Source organism: Carassius gibelio, chromosome A8 (genome assembly GCF_023724105.1).
Source record: "Carassius gibelio isolate Cgi1373 ecotype wild population from Czech Republic chromosome A8, carGib1.2-hapl.c, whole genome shotgun sequence".
NCBI classification, from domain to species: Eukaryota; Metazoa; Chordata; class Actinopteri; order Cypriniformes; family Cyprinidae; genus Carassius; species Carassius gibelio.
Window position 1 is genome coordinate 22,659,112 of NC_068378.1, and position 15,423 is coordinate 22,674,534.

The 15,423-nt window shown below is 39.4% G+C and overlaps 1 protein-coding gene across 1 annotated transcript in view; it reads right to left on the reverse strand.

Moving 5' to 3' along the window:
- The window catches only part of LOC128018909 (sarcoplasmic/endoplasmic reticulum calcium ATPase 2), a 29,687-nt gene that overhangs the window by 5,276 nt on the left and 8,988 nt on the right, over positions 1 to 15,423 (reverse strand). The window contains exons 7-18 of the mRNA XM_052604776.1: positions 7,746 to 7,826; positions 7,571 to 7,656; positions 7,017 to 7,481; positions 5,675 to 5,763; positions 5,443 to 5,545; positions 4,822 to 4,953; positions 4,619 to 4,738; positions 4,315 to 4,533; positions 747 to 1,082; positions 439 to 659; positions 164 to 366; positions 1 to 83 (exon numbers count right to left, since the gene is read on the reverse strand). The exon at positions 1 to 83 is cut by the window's left edge and continues 3 nt beyond it. Coding sequence (XP_052460736.1) covers positions 1 to 83; positions 164 to 366; positions 439 to 659; positions 747 to 1,082; positions 4,315 to 4,533; positions 4,619 to 4,738; positions 4,822 to 4,953; positions 5,443 to 5,545; positions 5,675 to 5,763; positions 7,017 to 7,481; positions 7,571 to 7,656; positions 7,746 to 7,826 — 2,138 coding nt within the window. The remainder of the gene's footprint in view (positions 84 to 163; positions 367 to 438; positions 660 to 746; positions 1,083 to 4,314; positions 4,534 to 4,618; positions 4,739 to 4,821; positions 4,954 to 5,442; positions 5,546 to 5,674; positions 5,764 to 7,016; positions 7,482 to 7,570; positions 7,657 to 7,745; positions 7,827 to 15,423) is intronic.

Sequence of the window (15,423 nt, forward strand, 5' to 3'; positions counted from 1 at the left end):
CTGGTATAATGTGACCATCGGACCATCATCAGCAATAATGAACCACCAGGCTGCAGCTCCTACAGTAGCGGCACCCACATAACCTGAGAAACACAACACAAGACTTAACGGACCAGACTTAAATCATAGCCACTAGGGTACATTAGTCATGTTTGTGACTCACAGCCGATGGCCAGGTATCGGAAAAAGAGCCATCCAGAGATGAGGGACTCCTTGGCGTTGCGGGGGGGCTTGTTCATGATGTCCAGGTCAGGAGGGTTGAAGCCCAAAGCGGTGGCAGGAAGACCATCAGTCACCAGGTTCACCCACAGCAGCTGGACGGGGATCAGGGCCTCAGGGAAACCCAACGCAGCGGTGAGGAAGATACTGTGGAGGAGTCCAAATTATTAGCAACACACAACAAATGGAAACCGAATTGAAAACCACAACCGTACTGACCAGACCACCTCGCCCACGTTGGAGGAGATGAGGTAGCGGATGAACTGCTTCATGTTGTTGTAGATGGCTCTGCCTTCCTCAACAGCGGCCACAATGGTGGAAAAGTTGTCATCGGCGAGGACCATCTCCGAGGCTGTCTTGGCCACAGCAGTGCCAGAGCCCATGGCGATGCCAATCTCTGCCTTCTTCAGGGCAGGGGCATCGTTCACACCATCTCCTGTCTGCAGAGACACAACTGCTCAGCCAAAAAGGATAATCAAACATGACTGTGCGAAATCACGATCCATTAACAGCATACAGCCACCTACCATGGCTGTGATCTCATCAAAGCCCTGCAGGAACTCCACAATCTTGGACTTGTGTGAAGGCTCGACACGTGCAAAGCAGCGGGCAGCCATGACGGCCTCTTGCTGGGCATGAGGTGAAAGGTCGTCAAATTCGCGGCCAGTGAAGGCCATGCGGTCGATGTCGTCGTCCTCTGAGAAGATGCCGATGCGTCTGCAGATGGCCACCGCAGTGCCTTTGTTGTCGCCGGTGATCATGATGACCCGGATGCCAGCTTGGCGGCAGAGCTTGATGGAAGCGGCCACTTCTGTACGAGGAGGATCCAGCATGCCCACGCAGCCCACGAAGGTCAGATCCGACTGGCAGACAGGGAGGAGAGGGAAGTTTAGAAAGAAAGAAAAAAAAAAACCTGCATAAAGCTGGCTAAATGGAGACAGCTTACTAGACACAAAGATCCATTATTAGAATTTTTTTGACACTTTGGATAATTGCATTTCTAGATAGCTAGATAGTTAACTACTGTATTTCGTACTTTTTTACTTCGTTTGGCTGGTCCTGTGACTTATAGTCAGGTGCGACATCAAAATTAATTTGACACGAACCAAGAGAAATGAACTAAGAGAAATTAACCAAGAGAAAACATTACAATCTGCAGCCGCGAAAGGGCGCTCTGTGTTTTCAGTGTAGATTACAGGAGCACTGAGCAGTATAGAGCGCCCTCTCGTGGCTGGAGACGGTAATGTTTTCTCTTGGTTCTAAAAAAAATGTGACTTATTGTCCAGTGCGACTTATGTTTTTTTTCCTCGTCATGACATATTTTTGGACTAATGCGACTTATACTTAGGTGCGACTTATAGTCAGAAAAACAGTTGGATAAATAGTTTGCTAGATAGAAAGCTAGTGAGATGCACACAAAAATTATATTAGATGCTGGATGTTATTACCCAATAAAATACTTTATTAGATAGCTAAATTACAGGATCAATTATTTTTAAGACATAACTAGCAATACAGAATGTGTTTTTTTTTTAGATAAATGGTTTATTAGAAAAAGCTAGCAAGACAAAAAAAGATAAGATACCTAAATACATTACTAAATAGTTACATATTGTATTATATTGCAACCAGCCAGGAGAATTGTTAATTAGACAGTTAACTAAACAGATTAAAACTATCAATCTAGCTAGTTAACAACAATATTTTATTAGATGGCAAGCAACCAAAAAACAACTATTCTTTACTACACAGGTAAATAGTTAAGATACTTAAGATAGCTAACTAGCTAAATGTAAAAATAGTTTATTATATAGCTAACCATTAGTTAGCTATATGAATAAATCAGTTATAAGATAGCAAACCGCTAGTGGGACAAAGACATCTAGATGTGTTATTAGACAGCTAACTAGCTAGCTAGTAATTTGATTGCCAACTAGCTAGACAAATGAACACTTTATTAGAGCGTTAACTAGTTTGATAAATAGTCTATTAGAAAAGGAAGCTATTGATATGCAAAAGGTATATTTGTAGATAGCTAGATACATAACTAGAGAGTTTAGATATGCCGCGTTTCCACCGAAATTACCCGGAACATTTTTCCCAGGAACTTTTTTTCCCAGGAACTTTTTTCCCCCCAGACCTGTTGCTTTCTGCGTTTCCACCGCGGTGTAAAGTACCGGGTAGATTAGGCAAATAGACTGGTGACGTAGGTCTGCGCGCGTTTCTCAATACAAAGTACTGCTGATTTGTTTTTTTGTTTTTTAAGTACGCTGATTTTGGACGTGCATCCTCGGTAGTTAGTTCAGACTTTGTGCATTCGACTCGGGAGTGTGATGTCCGCGACGACGCAAGTCCGGTAAATCTATAAACAGCAGTGTAACGTTACTTGATAACTTCAGTCAGCTCGTCTTGGCTACTGCAATTTTCCTATTTACAATAAAACGAAATGGGATATAAAATACCACTGCCTCCTTTGGTTTTCATTTAAGCATAATAACAGCTGCAGAAATGTACTTAGTTCAGGGATATGTGTATATGCAGCCATTACAATGAAACGAAATATTATATAAATTTGCCTTTTTTATTTTCATTTTAACATATAGATAAATTGAATACAGACCAAAGAAAACCTGTTAGATTTACCCCGCAGCTGAATTATATGTTATGTTTAACCACTAAAGACACATCAGAGCCAGCGGCACATATCAGAAGGTCTAGCCGATTTGAGGCTGCATCTCGGCGGATACATGAGGACTGAGCTCTCGCTGATCGAGTGGAGCTCACCATCGCAGAGATCGGCGAAACACATTTTTTAAATAGGCACGGTCTTTATAAATAAACCATAGATTTGCGTTTTAAACAACTACATTCTCGCCTGAAATACTTTTAAAATTACATTTCATGACACAATAACAGTAATATTTGAAAATGATCCAAATAAATGGTGGTTGAACTCAACCAATGCTGCGTGAACTCAGATCGCTTTGGCTACTGCAATTTTCCCCTCAGTACATTTACAATAAAACGAAATAGGATATAAAATACCACTGCCTCCTTTCGTTTTCATTTAAACATAATAACAGCTGCAGAAATGTACTTAGTTCAGGGATATGTGTAACGTTATATACAGCCATTACAATGAAACGAAATATTATATAGACTTGCCTTTTTTATTTTCATTTTAACATTTAGATAAATTGAATACAGACCAAAGAAAACCTGTTAGATTTACCCCGCAGCTGAATTATATGTTATGTTTAACCACTAAAGACACATCAGAGCCAGCGGCACATATCAGAAGGTCTATCCAAGGTGAGGCTGCCTCTGGGCGGATAGATGATCACTGAGCTCTCGCTGATCGTGTGGAGCTCACCGTCTCAGAGATCGGCGAAACACATTTTTAAATAGGCGCTGTCTTTATAAATAAACAACAGATTTGAGTTTTAAACAACTACATTCTCGCCTGAAATACTTTTAAAATTACATTTCATGACACAATAACAGTAATATTTTGAAAATGTTGATCCGAATAAATGGTGGTTGAACTCAACCAATGCTGCGTCAACTCAACCAATCAGGATGTTTAGCGCCAAAGTCCCGCCCCCGAAAGTTCCTGAACTTTAAAAAAGTACCACCTCGCCAGCAGGGACTTTCTGGGGGGCATTTTTTTACCCGGAACTTTTATTTAGTTCCTGGTTCCTGCGGTGGAAACACACCAAGTACCGGACCAAGTCCCTAGTTCCTGGGTAAAGTTCCTGCGGTGGAAACGCGGCTATAGATGGCTGAACAGTTTAATTGATAGAAATCTAAAAAGATGCAAAGAAACATTTTAGATTATGTTAGCCATTAGACAGTTATAGATCTAGATAGATAAACTACAAACTACATAAAAAACTGGTGTTTACCAGATGGCACTAGAAAGTATTTATCTAAACAGTAAAAAGGAAGAATTGTTTATTAGCTAACTAGCTAGATGAATAAATAGTTTATGAAACTTGTTAGATACTAGATAGCTATCTAACTATTTGGATAAATGCTTTATTCTATAGCAGTGAGCATGACACAAAGCCTGGCATAGTTCAGTAACTCAGTCACCTCATACTCTGCAAAGCTGGCTGTTTCTGACAGGATCATCTCCTCTTTCTTCATTGGACTATCGCGGGTGGCCAGTGCCAGGCAGCGCAGGGTATCGCGGCCAGTGCCGTACTCTCTGATCACTGACATTATCTTATCCTTGATGCCTTGAGTCAGGGGAACCCTGGATCCCCCCACACGCACGTACGTGCACCTCTCGATCACTCCCTCTGGAGCTCCCTGAGGAAAACACAGCTGTTTATCAATCCGAAAAACCTGCCAATACAAAAACTCACTACACAACAAACAAGTATCCGGTTAGTACCTTGACAAACATCTTCGCAGTAGAGGATTTGGCCTTGTTTGGGGAACAGTACACAGACATAGACTTCCTGTCTCTGGAGAACTCCAGGGTGAACTCCTTCTTCATCAGCTGCTTGATCACCTATACATACACACATATGGAGGAATTAAATCACGATTTAACAAGTGCTTGCAAAATTATTTATTAATCGTATAAATATTTACTGAGTTGCAGGCGTTGGCTCTCTCGATCTTTGACAGGCTCCTGACGTCAGTGTCAAAAACGTTCATCTTTTCCACCAGGCAGGTCAGAGCTGTCTCCGTGGCTTCTCCAACCTTCTCATAAACGCCTTTAGACTGAAAGAGAGTTAGCACTTATCACCATGTGATATTTCAATTTCAAATAAATTAATTTTGAATCCTGAAAAAAGTTAAATAAAGCAGAACTTTTTTTAACATTGATTAGCAAATCAGCATATTATTAAAATGATTTCTGAAGGATCATGTGACGCCCAAGACTGGAGTAATGTTGAATATTCGGCTACACATGACAGGAATAAATTACATTTTAAAATATAATTAAAAAAGAAAATAGTTCTTTAAATTGTAGTTATTTTTAAATGGTATTTCTGTTTTCCTTTTTTATTAAATACATTTAATTTTGACCAAAAAAGTAGGTATTATATGTAATTTAAAAATAAAATGTACATAAAGATAGATAGATGGATAATGGTTTTTAAAATATATTAATTTTATATATTAATTTTGAAGAATTTTTTAAACAAAGCAATGGACATTTTGCTTACATAATCCAGGTTTTAAAAAAAGGACAATTAGAAAACGCACCTCATTATAATCCAGGGAGGAATCATTACACAAGGCACAGATGGTGGCCAGCTCCACCAACCCGTCATACTGGGAGCTTTTCACTAATCGGTTATCAAGGAATCTGAGCAACCAGAGCAACAGAATGATCAATAAACTACTTCCTAAAACAGAAGCTGGCAAAAATGTGAAGTCACAGGCATCAGTTTGACTGCAGAAGTACACGTAAATATGAGAGCAGAGAGATACTCACACGTCTCCTTCTGGAGCGTATGTGGAGCCGGAGATGGTGAACTCGGTCAGTGAGCAGTTCTCCCCCTCAGCCTTGTCTATGATGAACATCTGAAAGACAATTTTAAAGGAATAGTTGTCATTTATTTACCATGGAGTTCCAAATTTGGATATTTATAAAACCTATAAATAACAGAATTTTAGGTGAACTGTTCCTTTAAGATTCCAATTGTTAACTGAATGCGCCAAGACCCACCCACTTTCAATACTAATGATATCGGACCAACTCACTTTTACAATCTCTAATTCAGCACTTATGTCTGTTCACTTGTCAGAGAGCCATCAGTCAAATCCATTCTACTTGAGGAATTACCTAATAAATTGAATTCCATTCGGCGTTTTAACTACAGCCTTGACTTCCATGCTGCTGCATCCTCAAATCCACTCCCCTTGGCTCATTCAGAGTCCACATAAATTAAACTCCATTCCATGTTTTCACTACTCACGCCTGCCGCAGCTCCCCTCACGTGACACAGCAATGTAAACAAAGCATCTTAGCATCTCTGCTGTGTGCTCACATACTGTCACAGCACAAGCTGCTATTGAAGGGAATATTCATCATTTGTTTGCTTGTTGCTTTTAAAAGGCATCTTGTAGTCTTTGCTACATAACCTATGTTGTTTTATCAGTTATCTGGTGTTTTTTTTTTTCAAAACGACTTACTAGACTTTTGTTGCTGTGTGAATTTTTAAGAAACCTTGACTGGTACGTAGTAACTGGTATGTGGCTTTAAAAGCAATTATTAAATTAAAAGGCAGAAAACACATTTTTGCTTCCACATTTCTTTTTGCTTCCGACGCCAGTGGTATAAATAGTATTAAATTTATTGTAATAATACCAAAACAGTATTATTACAATATTAATATATCTTATATGGTTTTAATTACATGATGTGGTCATTAATTAATTGCACTTCAAAAAAGATCATTTAAAGTCATTGTTGTGTAAAGCATCAAACAGGCATTACAAAAAGTAGGTTCAGCAAGAAATATCTTGTTTGATAAAATGTATTACACACAGAAATGCACAGCAATGATTTTTAATTATCTTTTCAGAGTAATTTCTCCAAATTTGATGTGTGATTAATTATATTATTTAATCACCACATCATGTAATTAATTAGAAATTTTAAAATCGCTTACCAACCCTAATATATATACACAATCACATGCATAATATATGTATATACAGCATCCAGAACAACAGACTGATGAGTGTATGCAAATTTGTGTTTCACTGAGCTAAATGCATTTACCCTTTCTGTACAAAACCTGGACGATTAAACTGCTAAAGAAAGGGCTCACCCTGCAGACGGACATCTGGTTGGTGGTGAGGGTGCCGGTCTTGTCAGAGCAGATAACGGAAGTGCAACCCAGCGTCTCCACAGAGGGCAGAGAGCGGACAATGGCATTCTTCTTGGCCATACGGCGGGTGCCGAGAGCCAGGCAGGTGGTGATGACAGCAGGAAGTCCTTCAGGGATGGCAGCCACGGCTAGAGCGACAGCAATCTTGAAGTAGTAAATGGCTCCACGGATCCAGGAGCCACCGTGGACGGGGTCGTTGAAGTGGCCGATGTTGATGATCCACACGGCGATGCAGATGAGAGAGATGACCTTAGAGAGCTGCTCCCCAAACTCATCCAGCTTCTGCTGCAGGGGCGTCTTCTCCTGCTCAGTGGAGGCCATCTCATCACGGATTTTACCGATCTCTGTGTTCACACCTGTGGCCACCACCACACCTACAGCTTTGCCTGCAGCAATGTTGGTTCCCTGAAATTGACACATTTAACATGAACAGGAAAAAAACATGGCTTTTGTATCAACATGTATTTGGTTTAGCTGAAGTCCAATTTTCTTACTGAGAACAACATGTTTTTCTTGTCCTGATTGACAGCACGGGGATCCGGTATGGGGTCGGTGTGCTTAATGACGGACACAGACTCACCTGCAACATGAGCGAATTAGTAGTAAAATCCACAGCTAAAATACTTAACACTTAAAATTCACACACAAATTAACCAAATGATTTGTTACCTGTTAGGATAGACTGGTCCACTCTGAGTGTGGTGGACTTAATAGCACAGATACGGATATCGGCAGGTACCTTGTCACCCACTAGAAAAGAAAGGAATTTAGAACAAATAAGTCAAAATCGAAGAATGACAAGAGGGTGAGCAAATAATACATTTTTATTTTTGTGTTCTATCCCTTTAAATAAACACATAGGTGAAAAAATAAACGGCACTAGAATTCAATAATGCAACATTAAACTTGAAAATGGTAATATCAGTGAAGAAATTAGATATGGTTTCGAAATCAAAAAGTTTATCTTCTTGTGGTCATACTAAACCAAATCCAAACGGTGTATTTGTTTTTTTGTTTTGTTTTTTGAGTTGTAACATTTTAACCTCATGCATTATGTTGCATTGCTGCAAGTGTCAGAGAAAGCAGCATTAAGAAAGCATAACCTCAAATGTCTTCGGAATTATTTTCCTGACTGAAGAAATTATTGAACCATGACGAACCCAAATCAAATGAATTAATCGAAATCCACTAGTCCCTCTTGTACAGTCATTAAATGGCTTGAAAGGACTTAAAAAGGAGAGCGGGAGAGAAAGAAACCAGAGAGAAAAGAGCAAGTTTGCCCATTGAGAACAAAGTAGAGCTCATCTGCGCCCTTAAGAGCAAAAGAAAAAAATAGCATGGGGATCAACAATGCACCGTACCAAAAATGGGGAAACATTTTGATATGTTCAGCGATGCGCTGATCAGGTATAAACACAGAGGCATGAGAGCAGCTGCACCTGCACTCGACGCGAGGAGTGACAAAGGTTAACACCAAGGTGAGAGGTGTTACACTCTCCATGTATTCGCAACTTATAACAATGGAATTCAAGAGCACCTTTGAGGACTATGTTTGTGATGAGCTTTCTTAGGCCACACTTAGCAGGATTAAGTGTCCATTTGCTGATCTGTCAATATTAAACGAACATATCCATCAGTGAAAGTCCAGTGAACCTGCTCGGCTAGCATGTGGAGTGTGGCAGCATGAGAAATAGCAGGGCATGATAACAATGGATGCTGCATGGCCTTGGCACAATCATCACACATGTGGGTGCAACAGGATCTCTGCACTGTGGATTAATGGGCTATGCTTTTGCCATGATCTGTGAAGAGCTACGGCGACAAGGTCACTCACACACACACGAGAGAGTGACGGCTTTTCTCAGAAAGGCTTAAATGGAGCTCAATTGCAACTTTCAGCCACCTAAATAGGAAACGAATGTACAAAATGAGGTCCAGTTCCTAGAAGGTCACACAGCATTGTTCACTGCAACAAGAGAACGAACAAGCTGAGCCAACAAGTACTCTCTTGTAAGAATGGACAATCGACGTGAATATAATCAGAGGTTGTTTTATGGACAATCTATCATGATTTGGAGGAGGAGAATTGTAGATGATGCTATAAGTAACTGCTCATAAATTGTAATGCAACAGGGTTGGCCAAACGTCAGAATTTAAGAACTGACTGCCTTTCAATTTATGAGTGGGAATTTAGCAACACTGCAAAGGGAGATTCGATTCGAATTTGAATCAGGAAGAGGAATTTATGGCACTTTTCCAATACATGGTACAGCTTGGCTCGGTTTCTGTTTCCACTGCAGTTTAGTACCGCTTTAGAGTGGGTGTGATTATAGTGGGATTCAACGCGTTGCGTAAACATAACTCCATGTCTTTATTTGTGATCTGCTCAAAACTCGTGCTTGAATCCTCAGTGGCAAATCTTTTACATATGTAAACATACTTACATACAGTGAGTCAGAAGCGCAGGACTGTCCTTGCAAATATGGAACTGTCCGACTTGATAGAAACAGACACCAGTTTTAAGAGTTCACCTTGCAGATAATAATGCAAGAATATTATACATATTTGGCATGCTGCCCAGGGAGAGGGCTCAGAGCTCAGCATCGGCCCGAGCGCTGAGTGCTCCCCCCAGAATGGGACGACGGTGAGGAGTCGGGGTGGTGGAGGGATGCTGAAACACTAGAGAAAGAATGAAGGTAAGGCTGCTTTAATTATTTATAGTGGTTCTCAATTGTGGTGGTTGGATAGATGAAGAGATTACTGATGGTGAATTGGCTGTGTTGATTATCTGCATGTGGTTCTCTCTCAAGGGGGTTGGATGGATGGTGTGGTAATTGATAGTGAATTGACCACGTTGATTTTCTGTGCATGCTCCTCTCGAAATTTGTTAATAAAACATCACGTTGTAGGCTACTCTCACTGGAAACAGTTCTCATCCTCTATGGTGGATTGTGTTCACAGATAATGTTTTCTGGAAGAATTCCTGAGCCCATGTTGTGATTTCCATCACAGTAGTATGTGATGCAGTGCCATCTAAAGGCCCAAAGATCAAGGCCATCCAGTATGGTTTTCTTGCCTTGACCCTTACGCACAGAGATTGTTCCAGATTCTCTGAATCTTTTGATGATATTATGCACTGCCGATTATGATAACTTCAAACTCTTTGCAATTTTTCTCTGAGAAACTCCTTTCTGATATTGCTCCAGTATTTTTTTACTGCAGCATTGGGGGATTTGGTGATCCTTTGCCCATCTTCTGAGAGACACTGCCACTCTAAGAGACTCTTTTTATACCCAATCAAGTTGCCAATTGACCTAATAAGTTGCAAATTGGTCCACCAGCTTTTCCTTATATGTACATTTACCTTTTCCTGCCTCTTATTGCTACCTGTCCCAACTTTTTTGGAATGGTTAGCTCTCATGAAATTCAAAATGAGCCAATATTTGGCATGACATTTCAAAATGTCTCACATTCAACATTTCATATGTTATCTATATTCTATTGTGAATAAAATAAGTTTATGAGATTTGTAAATTATTCCATTCCTTTTTTACTCACAATTTGTACAGTGTCCCAACTTTTTTGGAATCAGGTTTGTAGACGTGGAGTGTGTTAGAACGAGGCATTTTAGGACGGTGTGGACAAGTTTTAACTTTTATAAAGAATATCTCCTTGGATTTCAGACTTTAGTCTTTGCAACTTTACAGCTCTTCTTTATGCACCAAGATCTTGTAACACTCCAAAGAGAAAGTCAAACTTGACAATCAGATCATATGACTCCTTTAAGACTTTAATTAAAAAGGTTCATACTTCAAGTGACACAGACAAGTTTCACTGAGATGCTTAATTGTGCCGCTGACTAATGTAGACTAGTACCACAAGGTGAGAATGACGCGTTTATTCAATTATCTCTAATTGATATAATGCTCTAACTGGGAGTTGATTTATGACTTAAGAGAGGTCCGATGGCATAGTTCACAAGTGTGTCAACACTTTCCAGAACATAGCAGCATTTATCAGTGTGCATATACAAAAAGCCTCAGCAAAGAGCTATTTCAGGCATATCTGGCCTCCAGGTAGAGGAGTGACCTCCAAACCCCTGAGCTGTTGGAGTTATCTATCCGCCCACTGTATGCACACAGCCACCTCATCGGCCCTGGAAGAGCATGGAGAGCCCAGAACAAGCCCAGCAAAAGGACCCTACACAACACCCACACAAGGACTCACCATATATTCAGCTCAATACTGAACTATTAATGGAGCGTTCAAGATCAAGAAAAAAAATCCAGTGGAAAGGAAGATGCAGCATATACATGCATTCCAGCTGTCATATCATAAAGCACTTTAGTATCTTAAAATACCTTCAGCATGCATCAATCAGCACAGCAGGGTAAAATAGCTCACACCTAACTCTGCTCAGGAGGAGACTGGAGGACGGAAAGCAGAGCAGTTTTGTTTAAACGTTTATGCTTCCATCAGTCCCCCAGCAACAGTTTTCATTCCTCTGCTTGTTATAGCGATGCAGGACGAGGGGTCAAACAAACATGCCTACTCTTTATTGCCACATGTCATCACAGTATAGCCATCTGATTGGCAGGGAAATGTTGAACTGTGAGGGTCTCGAGGTTAAACTGGTGCTGGGCAATATAATAGTATAATAGTTTTTTAAAAACGGACATAATGGTAGAAGGGCCTAAGCAACATAGACAGCATCAGAAATTGCACAGATGAGAAGTAACGAAGTACAAATACTTTGTTACTGTACTTAAGTAGATTTTTCTGGTATCAGTGCTTTATTTCACTATTTATTTTTCGGACAACTTTTTACTTTCACTCCTTACATTTTTACACAAATATCTTTACTTTCTACTACTTAAATTTTCAAACCAGGCTTGTTACTTTAATTTTAGTCTTTATTTTCGCCATTCGATAATAAAGCTCTAATAAATCAGTTAGTCTTGACTGGCATCGCTCCGATTCGGCTTGCGATAATGAACGTGATATTGTCTTATTGTCAGTGAACTACAATTCTATGCATTCGATGACGCAACTTTACAACTAATCACAGAACCAGTTTACTGACGAGATGCACATGACAATCATGACACGTGATTAATTGCACAGTCCTACTACTGTAATTTAGTTTTTGCTTACTTAGTTAAACAAGGCCTGAATTTTGGTGTGGGACTCTGGGTATCGCGCATTATTCTGCACATTCCGGGAAACTCTCACAAACATTTTGCACTATAGCATGTACAGCAGATTGAATGCAGACAGATTATCACAGCAGTTCTCTCTCTCTCTCTCTCTTTCTCTAAATGCACAGAGGGTAACAAGGGAACAACTAATTATGGTTTTGCTACACTAACCATAGTTTAACCATGGAATTTAAAACTATGGTTGTACAAATGGTAATCAATCCACAAAAAAAAATTATGGCTACTATAATTTTACTATAATAAAGTTATAGTTAATTTTCATAAGAGTCAAATAGGACTCTTGATAATGCAATAACGTTCAATATTTTGATTTTTCAAAAATAAATTGCCACGGTGTAGTTATTATTGTACTAATTTTGACATCAAGACAATTTATAAAATAGTTATTTTGCATGGGCCCAGTCTAATTATTTTAACTTTTTTATGTGATTGCCAGACAAAAAAAAAAAAAATCATATATATATATATATATATCTCCACACACACACACACTCTTTTAAAAATTTATTTTTAATTAAATTAATCAATAACAACACATTATCATTGCTTTTATGTCAAAAATAATATAAAAAGTCAATTTTTTATTATTATTAATTAAAAATATCAGTTATCACACACTTAAACATCAAACTAACCTATATCGGTCAAAAGGCAATAAACAATCTATAATTTACAAATCACTGGTTTTGTGCATGATTGGCCACTTAAGATAAGTGTGTTGAGGATTACTGGACACCTGGCTCAACCCCATCATTGATAAATAGCAATATCTCCCTTGCTCTCATTCATATTAACTTTGTGGATCCTTGCTGACAGGCTTGGGGCATCAAACACCTGCCAGGCCCCCGCCACTTGCCGCAGGGCTCCGTGGTGATAGGCGATGGTTACCAGGTCCAGCAGAATGTTGCATGCCACCCTGGGTGCTTGAATTCCCAAAGCACGCAGAGTGCTGATTGGTAAGGCCTATGTGAAAGCAGCTCCAGGAGGGGGAAGAGGGGTGGGACACTATGGGCACTTCCCTATAAGGTAATCTCTCGAAATGAACAATAGGAACAGCTGTTAGAGCTGGACCCCTTCCACTTGACATTATGGCTGCACTGTACACACTTGAAAAAACTTCACTGGTTTCAATTACTGATTTTTCCTTAGCTGATAAGCATTGCATAAAAAATGACTGATCTTTGAAGATTGGAACAATGTCTAAAACATGTTTGGATAGAGAAGTTATTTCTGTTTTATGTTGTTAACCACACGGCTTGTTGGGTGTCTGGGCAGAATTCAAATGAATAAATAAGTTAAAATAAATAAATAAATAAATAAATATATATTATTAAGTTTTATTCTAAGTTTTATAAAAAATAAAAAGAATCTTCACTTCATGCATTCCCTGGGAATCAAACCCATAATCTTGCTGTTGTTAGTAATAAAAATAAAGTCATACAAATAAAATAATAATAAAAATATAAAAGTAAAAAAAATAAAATAAAACAATAAATAAATACGGAATGAATGCAGGAGCAGAAAACTATTGGGGGAAAAACAATTATTAAAAAAACTAAAATATAACAGGCAGAAAAAACGCATTAAAGCTATAAAAGACATGGATTAATTAAAAATAAATAATAATAATACTACCAAATGAATCTCTCTTTCATGGAGTCTTAAAAGAGATTCTTGCAAAGTTGATGAAATTGCTCAGTTCATCACTGAAAACGGTTGCATTTTACCTGCCCAAATACCAAGAATTATCCTTACATCAGTTATTCCTCATAGATTATACCTTAGGTTGTCTTATAAACCAAAGGACCTTGGTTTGGAATATCAAAGAGCATTGGAAGATATGCTAATTAAAGCATCAGATGTGCACAGAGGACTGTGGGGTGGCCAACGTGCTGAGCTCGGCCCTGCATGGAACTGATGGGCTGTCAGGGTGCCGCTGGCAGCATTTGTAATTCTGTTCACGACTAAACCGGTTACAGTCCCAGAGTCCTCTGCAGTGTGTGTGCCGAGCGGAGGCTTGGACTGCGTCCTGCTCACAACCCACAGCAGGAGCAGAGACAGAGACAAAGACTCAGAGACAGAGAGACCACAGGCACTGCACTTTAAACGATCAGAAATGCTCTCCAGATTTAGCCAAAAAGCTCCAGGTGACCCACTCTTCCTAAATTAATCACATCCAGACGTGTTGGTTGGTCAAATCTGTTATCACGTCCCTTTCTGCAAGAATGGACATTTAGCAAAATTGCAGAATTGCGAAACCAATGCATTAGTGGACAATTTACCCATGTTTAAGCCTAAGCACTAACCCCAAAACAGCACTATTCCACCAATGACCTCTCCAAGGTGACATCGCAGTCTGTCTGAAACTCACATGACGTCACGGGCTGCAATACTGTGGGACGCTGCAGAAGGGGTGGCCGGTGGGCTGACACCTGTCATCTGCACAATTTCAATGCGAGTTATAATTAAACCATTCCATAATCTGAACAGCGTATCGATGCTAAATATAACATCTACCACTATTCACAGAACATACACCATTGGTTCTACTGCAGTGCAAAGAGTTAAAGGTTAAAACATTCTACCGGTTATTTTTATTTAACATTATGAGGCAAAAACAGATAAATCGTTTATAATAAACGATGCAATAACCCATAAAAATAAGATTTGTCAATTCAGATTTCATGGTAAATTTAAATGGGTCATATGATGCTTTTTTTTAAAAATCATTATTTTGTGTATTTGGTGAATATGTTTACATTTTTCAAATACTGTACATTATTGTAGGTCCTCTATGCCCCACCTCTCTCAAACATAATTTTTTACAAAGTCCCTCCTTCAGACAAGCACAGTCTGCACTGATTGGCCAACTGACTCCGTGCATTGTGATTGGCCGAACACTGCAAACACTCGTCTGAGAATACCCCTTTCCATAATCGCGAGCTTCAGCTTTCAAAATAAATGTAAAGACAGTTAATAATGTCCTTAGTTTTACCATCAGTTCAAGCCCAAAAGGGGAACAGAGTGGTGTGACAGACACAGTGATGAAGCTCCTTTGTGTTTGCTGCAGTACACAAGCCACGGACAGTTAAGACGGCTGAATCCACTGAGATGTGACCCTGTCACAC